General features: G+C 44.7%; 1 protein-coding gene across 1 annotated transcript in view; it reads left to right on the forward strand.

The window, feature by feature from the left end:
* Positions 1-4866: 4866 nt before the first annotated feature.
* Positions 4867-20538, forward strand: part of LOC119446536 (carotenoid-cleaving dioxygenase, mitochondrial) — a 153095-nt gene continuing 137423 nt past the window's right edge. The window contains exon 1 of the mRNA XM_037710983.2: positions 4867-5134. Within this exon, the coding sequence (XP_037566911.1) occupies positions 5074-5134 (61 nt within the window). The 5' untranslated portion in view covers positions 4867-5073. The remainder of the gene's footprint in view (positions 5135-20538) is intronic.

Here is a 20538-nt window from a genome sequence, read left to right on the forward strand (position 1 = left end):
ACTGATTAATCTTGATTGAATTATTTATGACAATATTGGAGAGTTAGAATTGCCCCGCACGAGGCACTACTGGTAACGAAATCACCTCCAGCATTTGTCGAATCAGTACCGCAGTGGTACAGTTGGCCTGCAGAAAGGGGCGGGGGGGGGGGGGGGGGCGCTCCTTTATTAAGCCAGAACCGTGGAGCCGCCGTTGGGTGAATCCCAGAACAGTGAACCCTGGAAGCCCGGGTTCGATTCCCACCCAGACCTAAATGCACAAGCATTTAATTTTCGAACCGAACGCGCTGGGAGACTACGCTGCTCAGCTCCGCCCTCGAAGTCCAACTCTGGGCCGTCCAGCGGGCCGAGGAAGCCACCAGAGCTCAAGGACTTTCGTGTAATGGGGCATATAATGCTTTCGCATTAAAACGCTCGTGAACTTAGATTTAGGTTCACGTAAACGAACCTCGGGTGGTCAAAATTATTCTAGAGTCCCCACTACGGCACGCCTCATAATCAGATCGTTGTTCTGACACGTAAAACACCCCAGAATTCAATTACTTTACTTGTGGCCTTACCATTTCCGTGCAGGGCAGTGAAAGATGCGGGTCGTGTCGGCCAACCAGAAAAGACAATCAGAAGAAGGGCCTCCTGCATCTTCTGCCTCTCATCTCCCTCCACACGACGCAACTGAACGGAAGCTTCATTGAAGGATTAGTGGCGCGCAATGGGCGATCCCTCCTCTCTTCTCTGCAACGCGCTGCTGGTTCTCTTTCCTGATTGCCCGACACAAGCCCTGCGCTTGGTCGCACTGCACGGAATTGTTGAGAAGGAGCGTGTATGTCAGGCACTCTGTAAAAAAAAAACGCTGCAGTAAATGACGTATAATATTGTGGCAGCTCAATCTACAAGCATTTAACCGTCAAAATGACGGCATGCCGTCATTTTGTAAGGCGTACAGAACGATGTACGACACACGGCAGCCAATCGAATCGAGGTATTACCACGAGCAACTTGTTTTTGTTTTTATTTTTTTAAATGTGGTATTCGTTACTCTCTCCTTCTTTCCTTTTTTACGGCGATAGAAACGTCTTGTCAGAATGACGCCAATGGATTGTCAAAAATGATAAAGACGTGGCTGGTAAAATGACGGCTGGTCTTTACAGTGATAGATGCGGCTGATGGCAGGCCCATAAATTGGAACATCAGGAACTCGATGCCTCTGCCATCAGCGTTTTGTATAATATCGAAGTTCCGCACCAGTTTTCCTAGGAAAAGAAACACTATAGTTTTTGCTTCCCTCATTTCGATCTCGGAAACGTGCTCTCCATGCAGCTTCCAGGAAAACAGGAAAATATTGGCTACAAACACTCTACTAGGGACGAACGTAGTTTAGTTTTTATCCCCCTCTATGTAAGGTTATTTTTTTGTTCTGTTTTATTTCCTGGGAAGTGGAAGCTTAGGAATGTCCTCCGCAGTTTCCCCAGTTTTCACAACGATCTCACTGCGTCGTTGGTTCCAGCGGATTTTAAATTTATGCACATTTTCTAGCGTATCGCCCCGAGAAGTCAATTTTAGAAAGTAACAACGTAACGATGTGATAGCGTATGCTTCCCCGGAATGGCATAAACATGTGCCCCCTTTTTCTTGACCTCAGCCAAGCAGCATGGCCAGTGCTTTTCACTTGAAGTTGTTGTTTGTTGGGTTGTTTTGTTTTTGCGGACCGATCAAGAACGCACTGTGTTTAGTGCCACCTGTCGGATGATAAGGAAACGAGGCGAAACTTTTTTTTCTTTTTTTTCTTTTTTTTTCTTTTTTTTTTTACGCGCTCCGCCTGTCGATTGCTATTCTGTTTGCAAGCAGTCACCGAGAGAAGAAAGAAAATGATGAGAGGAAATATCATTAGCTGGAAAAAAATATGGCATGCCATTTTCTGAAAGAAAAAGACCGGTATTCTTCTATTCTCAGACTCGAAACAGGATTAAAGTGAGGACGCAGTAAAGGCGCATAAAAAGGCGATACATTGGCTATTTTGAGGTGCTATACCAAGTCTTCAGCGCTTTTCCTCCCTGAAAGTGGATAACCCACTAGCCGATGCTTTCACGTTAATAGAATTTCTCTACTGGTTCGTTCAACCTGCTTCCCCTCGTCATACTTAAAACAATAATCATTCCAAATATTTTCCATTACGGGGCAGCCATTAAGATGGAAGGCATAGAGAGAAAGAGGAAAACGTTTATTAATAAAAAACAGCAGAACAGAAAAGGTAACTCCTAAAATATTTCCAGTGGGATGCCAAAATATATCTATTAGCTTACCTTATAGTGGATCTAACAGCAAGCTGTCGTAGATGCGAGAAATTAATTCCGGTTCACGAGTTTACACAGTATACTCGTATTACGGTATAAGCGCGAAATTTTAGTGTGTAAGAAATGGAGCCTTTCAGGTTTGAATCGTGCACGCAAAAAGAGGGTTGTAGAGTCTTGCTGTCGCTATAGTGGGCTTTAAGTGGGGGTCTCAACAGACACTGCTTTTCAGTGGTAATATGGTAATAAATTATAGCCAAAGCGCCGCAAAGAAAATTCCGCCTCTCGGGCCGAGTACGGAAATCGCACACAGGCCCTATCGACATTGTACGCTGTATTCAGCGCCCTTCACATAAAAAAAGAAAGGAAGCAAGAAAAAGAAAAGAGAACTCCTTTCTCGTGAAATTGCGACGGTGAAATCATCAACGTATACTTGCGATGTAATATGGAACATTCGAAGCATGCATATGAGATGGACGGTCGAGTTTCGCCTAAAGAGTTGAAAATTCGATAACGTTAACAGCACTGAGATTGCTCAAGAGGTGGAACACTTTTCTTTAAGAGTGATTGTTATGGATTATTCGAATTACGCGATATTAATAAGTGCGCGGTGTTATGTAAAACGAGACAGATGGAGCGCTTGTACGCTATTTGCCTTTTACCGCTTGGGGGAATTGGAAGGAAGATAAATGGCCCTGTACAAGTGTCAGACAAATTGGTTACTTTCAAATTTTGTCAATTAGTTCAGGACAAGACCTTCGACAGCAGGTTACTGTTATTGACATCCTTTGACTAACCGTGTCGATCAAACAGCGCTTGCATGTAGGCTTCCCTAGGCTGCCGAGGTGGCGAGCGCCATCTGGATGGTGTTTTTGCAACGAAGAACCCGCGGCACGCCGCTGTGGGAATTGAAGAAATGCTGGAAAAGGGGTTTGTGTTTGAGTTTCGGCGTAAGAGAATTATGTTTTCTCGTATATTAAAATTACAATCCGACGCTATCACGTCTGTAGGTTGTGGTTAAGTTGTACTTTACGATTTTTCTGACGGATTTTATATACTTTGAGAAATATAATTTTGTTCACTAACGCCTTGCGAACCGTGGAGGGCCTGCTCGGTCGGGGTAGTTCGGGATGATTATTTCCGCCAACGACGCCGGCGTGCCCGCGCCCACGCCGACACAGACACCGGATTTTCTGCAACATGGGACCCTTAATATTAACGCTATCACGTTAAAACATATAGTCCTGAAAAAAGATACGCCACTTCTTCGCCTGGTTTCAATTAAAAAAAAAGAAGCACAAACATTGACGTAAAGGACGTGGCGCGAATCTATTGGCCTGGAGTGTGAGAAAGTAAATGTGCCATAGAAATAAAACAGCACAGGCGCGCTGTGTTGGGTGCTTCTTACTGAAAAGCAAACACACTTCTTATTTCGGTGGCAAACTATGCGTCAGAACGCCTTTGTGCTGGCATTGCTGCAGTACAGGGGCCTTGATTACATTCGACAAGGATCATTAAACACCCACAAAGCTTCGTTCTGCCCTGGAGGGCCAATAAAACGGAGACATGGAAGTTCATCGTAGCGACTTTCAAACTTGCTGTCAACTGTGAAGAAGAAAATGCAAAAGAACAATTTGTAGTTTTCGCGGCTTCAGTTGTCGAGCAGTTCGTCTTGGGAGAGAGAAAGAATGAGAGAGTAAATGTGCCCCGTAATCAAAATCTGTGTGAAGCACGCGCAGGAAACTGCTTAAGATGGCCATAAAATAGAAGTGCGCACGCAGGCACGCACGCGCACAAACAAACAAACATAAAAAAAAAAAAAAATGGCATGAACGAATGCACTATTCACGGTGCGTTGTTGTTGACGGCATTGTTCAGGAGAAAAAGGCTTCCAGAAGTGCCTTGTCGACGGCGGCGCGTAGGCGGCACCGCTCACAAAAAGAGACAGAAAAAAAAATTTCCGCTCCCACTTTTATAAGCACACATGTGGAAGTAGACAGTAAGAATTTTATTACGGGTCTAAGAGAATTGAAAGCGACGGGCTTTTACAATGCATGCGATGTCTACATATTATGATATTATCTCGCGAACTTGTCTCTATGTGTCCCTATGTATCTTACAACGGCGAAAGAGCCTAATCCTGGCCAAATACGCTTCTTTCCCTGACATGTTCTAATCGCATGCAAACTCCCAGACTGTTCACGGTGGATACAGCAACAGTCAATTAGAAAAAAAAAAATGGACACTTATTCTGTACTAACCGTACAAATTCGGCTCTTTCCTTAGAAACTCGTTCGTGTAGCGCGCTAACTGAGCCTGTCTCTGCTCTAGGAGGAGCGAGGCGTCCGTGGAGGCGGATTGAGAGAGGCAGGGAGCCTCTCTCAATTCGTCATCTCGCGCGCCGTCGCAGGCACGCCGGCGATCAGTGAGCTTGGCTCTTTTTCTCGTCTTGCTTTCTGACGTCGTGCGGCCGCAAGGTGGCGGCAGCCTACGGAGGTGGTAGGTGGCGCCCCCATCGAAACAAGCGGCCGCGACCGAAACGCGAGCCGGGAGCTGCGGCGGGGGTGACGGGGGAGGGAGGCACTCGGCGCCGAGGTGTAGTGCTGGCGCGGATTGACCGGCAGGGCATAACGGCACCAGGCCGGCAGTGAGAGTGGCCGTCGCACTCGGCCTACGGACGCACGGGGCGCGGACGCGGTGAGCGCAAACTCCAGGCCGCCGCCGTACGAAGCACGCATCAAGCAGCATCAACGATCGGTGCTGTGCAGCCGTGCCCTTGACCATCATGGAGCGACTCGTCGAGAATCGCGAGGAAGTCACCGAGCCGTTGCCCACGTGCGTCTTGGGTGAGTGAACGGACCACTTGGGATGTAGTACACTGTAACTCTAGCTATGACTTTGACAGAAACCGGCGTGTGCGCAGGTACGAACGTGAACAGGCGCGTTTGTCTGACAAGTTAACCTTCGGGTATGCAGCCGTGTTCGGTTGGATTACCGTCAGCGCCAGAATGAATGAAGTTCACCGATTAGCATGTACTTTCAAGACTTGTTGCTTTTGGATGCCAGGTTCAGGGCACGGGTTCATTTCGGTAGTTACTACCAGAGCTTCTCTAATCATTGTTTCCCACATGCAGGGTAGCAAACCGGAGACGTGCTTCTGGTTAATCTCCCTGTCTTTCCTCTCTCTCTGTCTCTACTGATCAGTAATGCGAACATCAGTGCTGGACAATATGCGCCCGTATCCGTAATGTTTCACGTAATGCTGTTTCAAGAAACAGTATGTTTCTTTCTTTCTTTCTTTTTTTTGTCGTCTTGACATTCATTTATTTTCTGTGAGGAGTTATCGTCCATCCGTGTTTACGTAATGCACGTTGATCTGATCCTAAATTTGTAAAATTGTGGATGAGTCCTGCGAGGTGCCCGACACATAACGAGCACTACAGCGTCAACGCTGGCAGTTTTGTTTGCCGCGTGATCTAGCGGCAGTGGTTGCTTAGTGGCTGTGGTGTTGGGCGGCTAAGCACGAGGTCGCGGGATCGAATCCCGACCATGGCGGCCGCATTTCGATAAGGGAGAAATGCGAAAACACCCGTGTACTTAAATTTAGGTGCACGTTAAAGATCCCCAGGTGGCCCAAATTATTCCCGAGTCTGCAGTGCCCCACTACGGCGTGCCTCAAAATCAGATCGTGGTTTTGGCACGTAATTCCCCCCCCCCCCTTTTTTTTTTTGCCGCGTGATCTCGCTTTCACGTCGTAAAAAAAAAAAAAAAAAAAAAAAAAAAAAAAAAAAAAAAAAAAGAAAAAACCGGTTGCACAAAACGTGGTGCCAAAGGTGCTATGCCAGAACTTGTAACTCTTGACTGTAGCTTTATATGCACTATATAGCCCTGATGCCGCGTAGTAGCGACGGTCAAAAACACAGTAGCAAGAACTGTGAATCACGAAACTAACTCTAATGGGCGAAGCTGTGCCCAGAAAAACAGGTTACATTCATGCACAACGATAGCGGCGAGCACAGTCGGCGATTGTCGAAAATCTGATGACACGACTCGTCGAATGTTCCAGCGTAATCGCTGATGCCCACGTGCCTTCCGGATATTACCACACAATTCGCCTAGCGCACACCATCAGATTACACAAGGTTCAGTGTCAACGGACAACGGATAGAACCATCGGTATTATTCGAGGAACTTCCGATGCATGCAGGCGCGTCTTGCGCTGAGCGATAACCTTTCAAGTTAGCACGTGAAATGCAGTCCCCGATAACCGCGTAAATAAGTACTCGCGTCAGTATGGGAGCAGGAAATGTAACCGAATGAGCTACTCACTTTCATGTGCAATCCATTTCTCGTTTTTTCTATGTCGTATACGTTTCCGTAACTGCATGTAGTAGCTTCCCTCACGACGCATTTCCTTTATTGCAGGAATTTTACTACAATTCGGATGTTTAGGGATATGTTAATACTATTTCACTTCTTTGGCGTTTTTCTTTTGGTCAAAAGGGCGCCGTTTCGCATGCTGTGGAAGGGAAGAGGCACTTGGGTGGTCAATTTTTTGCGTTGTTGTCCTTTGCATCTTTACGGTCCGAATATATCTTGTTGACATCGTTAACGTGTGTGTTGATCAGCATGCATTTCTCTAGCGCTTTCACCTACCTAGGTCCATTACTAATGTAGTCTGAATGCAGCTACGGCATACTCCTTGTAAATATTGTGAAAGACCGCATTCGCCCTGCGGTGCGCGTGGATGCCTGCGTTAATGTCGGAAAGGTACGCGGTATTCAATTTGAAACGACTCTGTCTACATCGCCAACGGAACTATTCACGGGCTGTGCAATTTCTCCAGCGTCGTCGACAGCGCTGTCTGTTACGAGACTTGACACCCACGTACGAAAAGTATTTAGGTCACTCTTCGCTTGATGTGCTGATATAAAGCGAAACATTTTGTAGGACTTGGGTGGGGTTAATAGATTTCAATTTATGCTTTGTGTCATAAAATGTTGCAGTATAGATCATGTCACCCCGGTATACGCCCGCAAGAAAATTGATCCGGTTTATCATGTACATCCGTCCATAGCTTCTCCTATTACTTCTCTACGTAAAAGTTCCATGCGCTTTATAATTTTTTTACCAAGACAGCGCAGTGTCACGCGCCATTATTCTAAAATGCTACTATAGACGTGCTCATCAGCAAGAACGCTTCGTAGTCGAAAACGGAGCTGTTTGAAACAAGTCGACGGCAAATTTTCCCTCCATGAACCTGCCTGAACCTTGTAGATTTGCGCAATTCAAATCATGAGCTGTTCAGCTTTATTGTCGTTCTCCTTAATAAGTGCTCCTTTCATCTAAATGAAACTTCGAGCTCCATATGACGCCATCTCAACTAGCGTAAGTAGGAAACAGCAAATCGCCAACTCGTTGCCATAGTAACGCATAGTGTGTGAGGGCCGTAGGTATCTTGATTGTATAAGCGGCCTTATTCATCGGCGAACGTCTGAGCGCGTCCGGACCTTTGCGAACACGTGCATGTCTCCGTCCCTATATATACTATATCGGGAAAGCGTCTATGACGAAAACACGAGGAGTGTCGCATTCCGGTCGAGTGCGTATTGGTGTAAATGCCAAGGGCTGTTCCTGGCTGGAACTTGATATTTGCTTCCACGCGTTACTGCAACTTGGCTGTCCATCCAATTTAGCGCGAGCGGCGTAGTTATGCAAAGGCAGTTGCGTTATCTGTGTCACGGTTCAAACGAATGTTCTCGGAAACGCCTCGTTACAGAGAAACAGCGCAAGAATGTGACGAAAATGAATAGTCACTAAGGAGGCACACACAGCGCTGTACTTTCAACAAAATGTTTATTTTAGCGATAGAAAGGTTTTTACACTAATGACCACGATTAAAAGTGGCGAAACCGAATACCAGCTCTTCACCACCGGCTCTTGCGCGTGCTATTGGCTAAGGCAAATTTTTTTTTACCTTGCTCGTTACTCCTGAGGTTCAAACTTCATCAACATGGCGCAAATTTTACGTGTCTTACCTCGGCGCATTTCAATACGGACGCTTTTAAACTGTAGTCGAAGACAACCCACATAATAATTAAGTACAAGCTCCAGTCACAGAACCACACTGCATCTTCCCTCCGTTCCTCCGGGCTGCAGAAGATAATTCCTGAAAGGTACCGACAATGATTACAGTATGAATTATACCATGTTTTCGTTGGCGTGAGCGAACCTAATTAGCCTACGCCATTTGTACAATTTCGGAACATTTTAAAGCGCAGCGAATGAGTAACAACCATAATATGAATGAAGAATATTGAACCAACTGAAGATGCATGTCAGCAAACTAGCCCGCTTCCCCATATTGAGGCCTCTAACAAATTATCTTTGACTGAAAGAGTAATTAAGTTCTGTGGCTTTGCGCGTCATAACCACGATCTGATTATGAGGCACGCCGTAGTGCGGGACTCTGGATTAATTTTGACCACCCGGGGTTCTTTATAACGTGCAACTAAATTTAAGTGCACTGGCGTTTTTTGCATTTCGCCTACGTCGAAATGCGTCCGCCTCGGTAGGAAATCAACCCTGCAACATCGAGCTCAGCTAGAGAAACGCCGGAGTCGCCGAGCTACGACTGCGGGTACCTTTTTGAGTCCGACAGTCGTGCATTGCCACTGTATTCTGAGGTAGTCCCCGACTATATGGAACGCCGTTGCTGCTTCGACATGAGCGAAATCCGACGAGAATTTAAGCGCAATTGACAAAATGTTCAAATCGAAAATACCGTTGTCACGGAGTATATAAATACTTTTTCTTCTTTTTTTGCGTTGTTTTCTTGGCATGTCACATGGGTGCTATAATGTGCCAGCTCAACTTTAAATGACACATTGCGAACTACATGTTTGTTTCGAGAACGCATCCGACTAATGCCGCAAGCGACGTTTTCTGTTGCCTCAGTTTTCGTGAGGTATTATTGGGCTTCTTGCGCCTGCAGCCGTGCGTAGCAGCAACTTTCTTCCCGGATTTCCGCAGTGCCGGGAATCATAGCTTCGCTGGGCCCAGGATATTAATAATTCATGAGCTTCATACCGTCCCAAAGTAACACTGAGGCTTTGGGAGACGCCGTGGAAAAAAAGACTGTGGATGAAAGTTTTGGCCATTTGGAAACAATATTGAGCTTGCACCTTAATATGAGCCCATGGACAGGAAACGAACACGCGGCTTTGTGCTCGCCATCGGAACGCAATAACCTCCCGAGAACCCCGTGGAGCCGGATCGCGCGGTATACGGAAACTGTTGATTTCAAACAGAGACCCGAGGTGATATTTTCGAGCGACTTGATTTGATGTGATTGACAGTGCTAAAGCCCTTAAACTGAGCAGCTACAACTGGGTCATTCACGTGACCGGCGCACCTGCTTACCGATTCATATCAACGTCATCAAAGACCAGCTCGCTGTTCTGCGGCATCGCGAAGTGAATGATCGCGTTTGGTATTAAGGAAGGGTATATAGCGAAGGACACCCCACGGAAATATTCGCAGAAAAGCCGAGGCTCTCATACTTCAGGTAAGTGTTAAAACACCGTAGAACGATATACGAAGTATAGAAGGAAAAGGTGGAAAAAGAAATAAGACCAAATCACCATTTTAAGAAAACTATGACTTCCTAAAACGAAAAAGGGGGAAAAAAAGAAAGAAACGCGGACAGTCGTACATTCGTGTGGTGTGTCCAAATCGTAAATCCTGCCTCTACTGCTTCGGCGACCACTTGGAACCGTTCAAGGCGGGCACTGATATGGCCGTGCAAGAGCACGGGAAAAGGCCGCTTGTGCGGCACAAAGGCGTTAAGCCAATGTGCTTTCGATAGGATTCAGTTTTTTGGGAGAGTGCTTTAGACGCTTTCTCCGGCAGTCCTTTTATTATTTAGTCCTTATTCCTTTTTCTTCATCAGATACAGAATGCGCTAGCAGACTACGATTCACAGAGGAAAAGAGAAAAAAAAAAGTCTCTGTCGCGGCGGCTTCGTTTCGGGATGGCGGGACAAAAAATAAAGCCACGCAGGCGCAGCTCCGCAGAAGGGTGTTCGGGAAGGAAGCCCGGTTGTATTGAAGCACGCTGAGGCGCCACTGATAGCCTCTGATTGCAGCTGCAGGCGCAGTGGACGTGGCGTCCTATTGAAGGAAGCCGACCAAGTTCCCAGACTCCGATGCATTGCCTTCGTCCGAAAGTAGGGAATCGTACGAACAGCCGCTCGCGGAGTCACGTTTCCTCGGCCGGAGTTACGAGCGCAGAGAAATGGCATCGGCATTTCGAAGCGGATCCCTTGCCTACAGAAGAAAATTTTTCGCCATTGTACGATCGGGTCGGCTGTCGCTCGGGCCCGGTGGTATAGAACTGAATGACGTTCCAGACGATAGTCGATAAGCGAACGATTTCACGCAGTTCCTGATTCCAAAAGGACGTGTTCGCACTGAAAATGACCAAACAAATACAGTGAACAAAGATGACTGCACGTGTTTGTGTATGGGAATGCTGGATAGTTTATTCGGAGAACAAACGGGCAGGGGATATATGCACAATGAGGTGAGCGGCACAGAACGGAAAATAGAAATGACATGGCATTCGAAAGGTACAACGAGCAATGATGTGGCTATCGGGACACAAGTTGTGTTTCGTCTTTGTAGCGACAAATATGGAATTCAGTACGCAAAAACTCTCAAGATCTGCAATTCCTGAAGTTCTTGCGTGGAAAGATTCCCGTACTCCCATAAAAGGTGCTTGAGAAGCGTTTTACCATTCATTAAGACAGGCGGTCTTACTGTTCCCATCTGCCGAATAACAATTGAAAAGAAAACGCAATATTCTCAGTTCTTTTATTGTATAACTTGCTTTCTGTAGAAAAGTGAGTTTGGGAGACAAAACATATATGCGCTGGGCAACAAATTTTTCATGTGTTATAGCCTCTATTTTTTTTTTCGTTTCTGAGTGCCATCTATTATTTACTGCGGCAGAGTGGCCGCAGCCTCTAAGTTAAAGGTTGTCAGTATTTTTTTTCTCTTGCTTTCTTCTTCTGCCTCTTTATCTGATAATAACAAACCTCTACCTCTTTGTAGTGAAATGTGAAAAGGCTTACGCTATGAACAGACAAGCAGACTGTCGGCAACAATGAACAAGAAAGAGAAGTTCCTGTTTCTAGCGATCAGCGCCCTAACGCCAGAAACAAGACACCGAAGTTCACCCTCTTAATTTATAGCAGCTGAGATCGATCTTCACTTGCTGACCGGGTTTTTTGTTGTTACCTTCGTCCATTCTTTATTGATTCTTTTGCGCTCTCTTTTGCGCCTAGCCGCTGCCAATTTGCGCCGTCTTGGTAGCGGTTCTTTAAAGAAATGTTATTAAGTATAATATTCACCCGACAGAAAAAAAATAGCGTGAAAGATTGAAGCAGAGCCGTTGGCAGAAACTTCATTTGCATAGCACGTGCCCGCAAGCATAGGTTGTTCCGTTCCCATAGAATTTTTAATCATAGGGTACGCAAATGAACAGCTAAGCAGTTCCCCCCCAAAAAAATAGAATGAATGAATGAAGGAACAGTCAGCCGGCACTGCTCATGCGCTGCAGACGACGCAATATTATCACAGGCATAAAAGTTTCGCGTCTTCTGAGTATTTCTAGCATGCAACGTCAAGACTTACTCTGAGAGGAAGTTTGTTCTTTATTATTACGTGTTTATTACAACAAACATCTTGTGACTTCTTGTCTAGTGGCTGGCGTTCATTGTTTCCTATTTTCCCCCCCTCTCATCAATTTATTCCTTTAAGCAAACTTGTACTTAACCCTGTTAGTGAAAATGAGTAGCCGGAGGGCTGCTTCCTATCATCTTAAGCTCTGCCTACCTAACTTTAACTCGACCCGTTTAACCCTGCCTACCTAACGCTTATCGTCAAATGTTATGCGGGGTGTTCCAGCTAACTTTAGCTAAGGTTTGAACATATGCCAAAACACTATAGGTTCACGCGACCAAGTACATGTTCTTGGCCATTGTATGGAGAAAGTCAGACAATTTTTTTTAACTTCTGCTTAAGTGCGTTATTATTCGAGATTAGCAAACAAACTTCGCAAATATTAACCTTAGGGAAGAACTTCCGACGAGAACGTTGCAGAGCGCCCTAGCAAACATCTTATTCAGCAGCTTGTAACTTCCTGCTTGTTACATAATATTGTTTTTGCTGCGCCTTGAACGAAGCTCACAAAACATTAAGAAAAAGCGCGTGACAGCTTGCGGACCGTGATTGCAGTGCTCTCAACCGTACCACGTATGAACTATCGATTAAAAATAAAAGCAATTTTTTTACTTCAACATTAAGATGAATACATCGGCTAAGCTGACAATAATGTGCTCAGAGTGCAAAATAGCCGTGTGAAGCGAGTCTAATCGCACAGATCGTACCGATCAAATATAACTTTGACCTGGTTAACAGCCGCCCATTAAATGTACTCGTTAGCACTAGTCAGAGGGAAGCCTACAATAAGAATTCTTCGATGGGGACTATAACTTAACGTGTAATACCATGGTGCGCAGGGTCGCAAGACCATTTAGGTTAGGTTAGCGCTATGGCCTGTTCTCAGGGGTTCGCAGTGTCAATGTGCATATTACAGCATCGAATTTACAGTGACAGGTTGATTGTTAAGCTTCACCTAAAGAAAAACTAAGCCACATTTAACTATACAGGCCTAAAGAGTTTTTGTAACGCCTGATGGAACCCAACGTAGACGTCACTTTGTTCAATCTTCGAAGCACCACGTTTGCGTTTTTTTAACAAGCTTTTGGTGTTTTGATTCTTGCTTCCTTTAATTTAGCGCAAATTATCTTGCCTTCAGCAAACGTACCGACCGTGAATGTTCCAGGCCAGTAAAATGAGAGCAAACGCGCATAATTATCCCGGAGGATAAGCCATCATGCGTCAAATTCTCGTCCTCAGACGTCCACCAGGCGTCAGGACATGCATTACTGCAGTTCTATGTAAAAAGCCACCCGTAATTTTGTTACTGTCACGCGGTGCGAAGGTTGTCGTTCATGTTCATTGTCATTCGTAGTTGCTTGCTTTTCCTCGGCAATCACTCGTTCCTCTTGCTACAGTAGCAGGGGAAAAAAAAAAGGGGGGGGGGGGAACGAGAGTTTTGCCCCTGCAGCCTGTCTTCCGGATGGATAGATTATGTATGTATTTTTTTACATACGTGCCTGTTTTCTGGGCAATGACAAAAGCAAATGCCTTTCGTTACGCGCCTCGGTGGACTTGTTTCTTTTCCTTCTCTTCGACACGGAAAGCAGAATCTATTGATTTTCTTCGCGCAGTTTTTGTTTCATTCATTTTGTTTTGGTATGCACGGGTGTAAAGTTTATGATGTCTAATGACGTGCAGCAAATAAGACTTTGGTTTGTTACTTCCTTACTTCTATTGCTGTTTACAGTATAGAAAGCGTAGGATGGTGTGACGCGTGGCTTGGCGCTGTCATAAAGGATTCGGGTATGGTTTCTGGGCGGAGAAGGAATAGCTAAAACGTCGGGACGACAGTCGTTTCTTATAGTGGTGAGTGCTCCTGACTGCCAACGAAGCGGGTGAAAATGAGCGCGAGTAAAACGCCGGCTTACGACAACATAAACTTGGATACCTAACTAACTGCCGTAATCTAACTTTTCATCATCAAATGTTACCTGTTACCGTTCTTCAAAAGGCAGTGATGAGCAGCGTCTTTCAGCTGGGGACAAACTCTTACACTTAATCATATCCTTTAGGAAGATTGCGAAATGAATCTTTTTCCCATCTTCTATTTCGCGTCGTCTGTCATCATTTTGTATTCTAGCGCACCAGCTGGATGCTCATGATTTGGGCTGCCATTAAGCGTATTCTTTTTGGAGTGCATCGCGAGCCTGTCTGTAATCTTGAGTGCGGCCGCTTAACGGCTTCATTAACGAATAAACGAACGAACGCGTTTCGCAGACACCATTAGCGCGGTCAAAGGGAGATTGGATGCAAACCTTTATCTTCCTCATACTCTATACTCTTGGTCTTGCAACTTTCGCAATACATGCGAGTCAGCCATCGTTCTGGTACGCTTCTGCGCAGTGAAATTGAAAGTTTTAAACTCAGTACAGCCCGGCAATTAAGTAAGCCGTGAACAGAGGCATGACCGCAGGGTAGAACACGCGCAGGCGAGGAATCTTTAAAGCAATCGACCGTGCGCCGCCGACAGATCTTTGACGCCGTCCATTAGGAGCTCAGAATAAACAGAATCTGCTTACTTTGCACTCGCACGAAGAATCGAGGGCCTGACTGTTTTTGCGCTTACTTTAGGCTTTATTTGTGGATGCATGGCCCAAGTTTCCTGCTGCGCACTTGTTTTACTGCCATGTTTTCAATGTCTCCGAAGCCGAAGTTATGTTCGCTCTTTGAATTTATTCATGCTCTCACAATGGGTGCCGGTGTCATATACGTGATGGAGTTACTGGACTTGAGCAAATACAGAAACTCGAATATATGTTCTTTCACGCGAGCGAAGTAAAAAATGTAGAGACTGTGGCGCTTCTCTTTTCTCTGACTGCTCGGCAAGGAAGTCGCTGGCGCGAACGAGTAACGTTCATTTCTGTCTCGTCCTCGCTTTTCGAATCGTTGCTGCCGCCCTTCCATGTCGTGTTTCTTTATTTTATTTTCTCCGCCACAGCACACGTCACCTTCCATCACTGAACTAGAGTTGCGCTAGCGTTTCCGAATTTAGACATGAATGCTTTTTCACTATGCGAGCTATGCAAACACACTACGCAAAACTTTTACTACGCAAACAGGCCCTCGTAGCACCAAGCAGACGTTGCGAAATCGGCTATATTGTGTGTCATGCGCAATACTTACTCCGGGCGCTGATGAAGTATAGCTTTCTTGGGCACGGAGGGGGCGACGCGCTCGCGTTCTTGCCACATTTTGTCGCCGGCTCGCTGGCCTTGGTTCATCCATTTCCATTCTCGACATTGCTTCCCGCTATCATCCTTTGCTTTGCGTTTTTTTTTCTGATTATATTGCTATCGTACTTTTCTTTCTTCTGTGTGTTTTGCTCCAAAATCGGCCTTGGAGAAACGTGTCGTTGTACACTGCCGGGTGTCAACAGATTACGCCACTATAGCAGAAACAGAAAGAGGACAGATCATCGTCTCTGACTACAAGGTATTTGTCTCATTTTATTAAACTAGAAATACAGGCGAAGTTCAACGTTGAAATTCCTCTTGATTAATAAAGGTCGAGATGGCACTCTTTTTTGTGTTACAAGCCATTCACAGAACGAAAAAAAAAAGTTGCTCCATTTCGCCAATGAGGGGCACACCAAACGATAATGAAGATGTTTAGCTATGCTGCTGGCGTAGCACCACTAACCAACTAAAAAATTTTAGGCATGGACGTTCAATGCTGTAAGGCACGCACCATCAAACTAAAGAAAAAAAGAATAATTTGGTGTGTTGGCTAAGGAGGCCAGCTGTAATGTATGTTTTTTCATGTGTGGAAGTACAACACCTTTATCGTTCGTAATTTGATTCATTCGTTTCAAAGCTAGGCTTTGACAATTATACTTACAACTCTCGAATCATGCTTACAACTATACTTAACTCTCGAAGCGCGCTTAAATGTAATATTCGTGATTTGCTTCGGCGAAGGCAAGCGCAGCACGAAGCCTATCCAACTCCAAAGATAACCCCGAAGGAACAGTGGAAATTGGCATTCGTGCACGACATTGGCTTGAACAACTTGGTGACTGCGGTCAAGTGGATCCATATCAGGAAAAGTGCGCGCATTATTTCCTCACAGAAGTTACGTGCAGCATTATCCAAGCCGGAACTGCACCGCGTCCAACCATAAGTGCGTGCGACTTTGACTATACTGTTCCAAGCCGTCGCTGGAACAAATTTCTCATCTTCCGCGCTTTGGTAGTACGTAAACGGGTATAGTCATTAAAATATAATTTGATAGGTTCTGTCCTGTTGTGTACTTTTATACATGAACTGCTGTGGAGAGATTGAGGTGAAGAGTATCTCGGCTACATCATCTCTCTGTGCTATCCATCACGATATAAAGGTATAAATGAAAATGCTAAGATAAATAAATGAATCTGAATGAAACAAATAAAGTCAACATCATCGCAACGGAGATTTCACTGACGTCTGTACATGCCATGTAATTTCTTCTGAAGACATTCCTTGTATTTTTTTTCGTGACTGCTTTTTCTCTTCCCTATTCTTTTCGTCTTTCATTTCCCCTTACCCCAGCGCAGGGTAGCAAACCAGAATCTATTCGGGTTAACCTCCCTGCCTTTCCCACCACGTTTCTCTCTCTCTCTCTCTCTCTCTGCATTACCGCCTTGTTTTTATTTCGAAGTTTTATTATACCAGCGTTATACCATATGCTGAAGTCCACCACGGCGAGATTATCCCGCACTTTATTAGGCATGAGAGAGACAGCCTTTGTAATACACTGCATGGAACAGTCAAGGAGTGGTAATCGCGTTATGAGCCCCAGGCGTGGATAGAGGGACACCGCAGGCGTGACTATGCTACTAAATCGACCGCAGCACAGTCACACCGCTTCCTCTCTCTAACCTTATCTGGTTTTACCTTTTTTTATGTTCGACAGAGTCTTGGCAAAGAATGTCACGCGAAAGTAATTACTGGGTCTAGCAATGCCACCATTCTGCTTGGCGCTTGATTCTCGGCCATTCTACCGTTATTAGTACTATGCTCGAGGATGCATAATGAGAGATCCATGTTCGCCCGTTCCGTGTTCAATGTGCGATACTCGCTTAAAAGGTATAGATGGGTTAGTTGGTAATGCATGACTTAATTATAAACAGCGCACTCGAACAAAAGACGGACATAGTGAAATGATGAGCTACATGAAAGTGCAAGTGATCTGAAGTGACTTTTCTAACGCTAACTTTTCACACATAACATGTGTGAAATGTGTCAATTTAAAGGCATCTTCTCTAAGGTTAATAAAGACTGTAGTACCTAGGCCTAACGTCTACTTATCCTATGCATGTAAAAATCGATGCTGTTAAGCCAAAATGACAAAATACTTATAATAATCGGTTGTCTCCCAACATTATGTGTTCGATTGATGTTTTTTTTACTCAGAAAGATGGTTGTGCGCACTGATACGATCGCTATTTTTGCACAAAAACTTTCTAATCGTTTGCCCAGTCTCCTCGTTGACTTGATTGAGTACCCTACTTTTGCCTCTTTTTTGGAACAGTGTTGCTTACATTTTCTCTAAGTTCTTGCACACTGCAGAAAATAGAAAAGAAACCTGTTTTTGCCAGTGGTTTCACGAAGACTGATGCATCACTCACCTCCCTGCCTTTCCTCTAAAGAAGAAATACGTTCCCCCTGTAAAATCATACTCCTTCTAAAATTGTCCGATATTTTATTTGTTTAATGTGACAGGGATGATCTATTCTTATCGGATGTGTTCATTACCATTAAAACATTGTGTATGCATTCAGTGATACAAATTAGTAGGGACGAATTTATACGTTTCTTCTCATCTGTTCTATTTTTTCATCTGTTCTATTAGCAAGAGAGGGCCCCTGTTTCGGTTCTCTTTTTTCTACCTTCTTCCAAGTTAAAAAAGAAAAAAACTTAATATGGATCGACTTCGTCGTATCATTTTGTTGTGTGCAGACAGCAGAATTCAATATTCTGGTCTCTTTCCGAGTAATCGCTTTCTCCTTTCGTACCACATCACAGACACACAGAAAAAGAAACTTGCGACATCGACTAGATATTCTTGGTTTAGGGCAAAACCAGAGAAAAGGTTGAAACATGACTGAAACATTGGCTTCAGTTTTCGATCGCCCTCCAGCCAAATTCAATTACGAAAGCGTCTTCGCGAGCGAATGTACTTTAAAATGGTAACAAGAAAAGTGTTTGTGATCTAATATTCGTTGTTTGCCTAGGTTACGACGCTTTCTGAGATGTAATATTTGCGGTATCGTCTTTCTACAACATTGTTTCGGAAAAAAAAAGAAATAAAAAAAGCTTGCGGTAGTTCGTTTATAGGACGGCTTGTATATGAAAACTTGTACGCGATTATGGATTTCCACTTTGGAACTCTGTCTCCCTTGGAGCGTAAAAAAAGAAGAGAAGCTGCTGCTTGTGTTCGAATGTCCCGTATATAAACTAGTTGCAAACATTTATTGAGGCGGTCGAAGTTTCTTTTTTTTTTCTATTTCTTCCCGATCTAAGCCTAAAGAACGTTTCCTATTCTTGAAGTACAGCGTCTGTGTATGACATTTCACGTCACTGAGAATATTTCCTGAACATACTCCCTTTCACATGTTAGACGTATTCATTATCGCTGTGCCGATCACGTTATCGCTTTCCTGAATAGTTGCTCTTCTGTTGAATGTAGAGACAGCATTGTTGGGCTATGGTGAGCCTCACTTCGGATCACTGCGCAGTCGAAAGAAACAAGGCCATGAAAAATGACTGGCTTAAAGTTGTGACTCGCATTACGACGGTGATTAGTAAAACAATTTTCATCTCTCTCTCTCTCTCTCTCTCTCTCCAAAAAGAAGTTTAATTGCATTCTACTGCATTTTCTGATAGAGTTAATACGATATTCCTTGGCTTCTTATTTATTTATTTTTCTATTCTTCCTTTTTTTTATTTATGCCTGTATGTACATCGTGCTTGAAGACCTTCCTTGAAGACTTTCCATTGCGGGAACGGATAGGGAACCAAGCAGCCTCAACGCGAATTTTATGGTGCTCCTTGGGATGAGAAAACGTGTGATCGATTTAGGCACTGTCTCCTATATATTCGACAATACTTCTAAAAACTTGATAAACCAAAACAAAGCAAAACGCTGCGATACAATGAAATGCCAATATCGCATACGAGAGTACAGCATTTTATTTTTTTTTCAATCGAAGGGAAATGTTCCGTGAAAAGAGCTGTGAGCGTTCGAAGCGTGCCCCTGAAATCCTTCCAACGTACAAAGCGCGTAGACAGGGGTGAAACCTAAAATGTATCTAATACGACTCGTACAAGAATGCACGCCCTTAAAAAAAGAAAGAAATAAAAAGGGGGAAGAAAAAAAAACGACAGCTTCCATTATAGCCTCAAGACATGTCTACAAAATATGTCGTGGTTTGCGCCGAAATCACAGCACAGCCAAAGAGACTCGTTTGCTATCAAAACCAAAAGCAAATGGCGCCGAACAAAGGGAAACTTCAAACTCACCTTGCGCGCGCCGATGAAATAAGAAAAGTTCGAGCCAGGGGAGGACAGCAAAGTAATGTCAGGGAAATCTTTCGCGCTCGTATAGACGTATATGCGGCGCACGTCAATCGTGTATGTCTGATGTCTTGCGACTCAAAAATGATTGGTGAACCGGAAGGAAGAAGGAGATGGCACGACGAGAAAAAGGAAGGCGCGGGAAATTGCCAGACACTTTCAAAGGCAAATACAATAAAGCAAGATTTCTAAAAGGAAGGAACCTCCTCGTTGGTTAAAAAAAAAGCAAAGAGTTTTTCACCCAAGGAAAATTTGAGTTATGGAGACGAATCGCTCGCCCAAGAGATCACCTGATGGTAACACACATTTCCCACCGACAGGAAAGTTGCGAAGCCGTCGGCGGTGGGGTTAAGGCGTTACTTGTAGGGACTTGGATACAGCTTGCGCAAGCCAGTTCGAAGCACCACGTGGGTACCACCGCGTCACTTTGGAAAGCTAAACTTTTTCGGACCGAACTTCGAGGTGGCTCGTAAGAAAATAAAAAAATATAAAAAAAGGAAAAGGATAATTGGCCAGTGCCTTTAGGCACTGAAGAAAACGAGAAACTCGTGAGCCGGCATTGAAAGCATCGCAAGGAAGAATTTAAAGCAAGAAAAAAAAATGTGATGTGTTCGAAACAACAACACGACAACGATGACAAAAGGTGTGGCCGGAGAAAACGGAATGATGGAAGTTTTCGGAGCGAGCAGAAGCTGCCGGCGAGCTCGTCCCCTGCGCAGCAAATAATATTTTGCTAGTTCCGCGTTCCCGACGTGGGAACGTGCTCCGTCGATCAGCCTTTCGTCGCAGCGCGGCCCAAATATTGCGAAGAGTGCCGGTGCCTCAGCTTTTCTATGGTGAAGCTTCTTCGCAGGAAGCGACGCTATTGTTTTTGTGCTACTCCATCTTTCCACGTCGACAAGCGCGCGACGC

This window comes from Dermacentor silvarum, chromosome 3 (genome assembly GCF_013339745.2).
Source record: "Dermacentor silvarum isolate Dsil-2018 chromosome 3, BIME_Dsil_1.4, whole genome shotgun sequence".
NCBI classification, from domain to species: Eukaryota; Metazoa; Arthropoda; class Arachnida; order Ixodida; family Ixodidae; genus Dermacentor; species Dermacentor silvarum.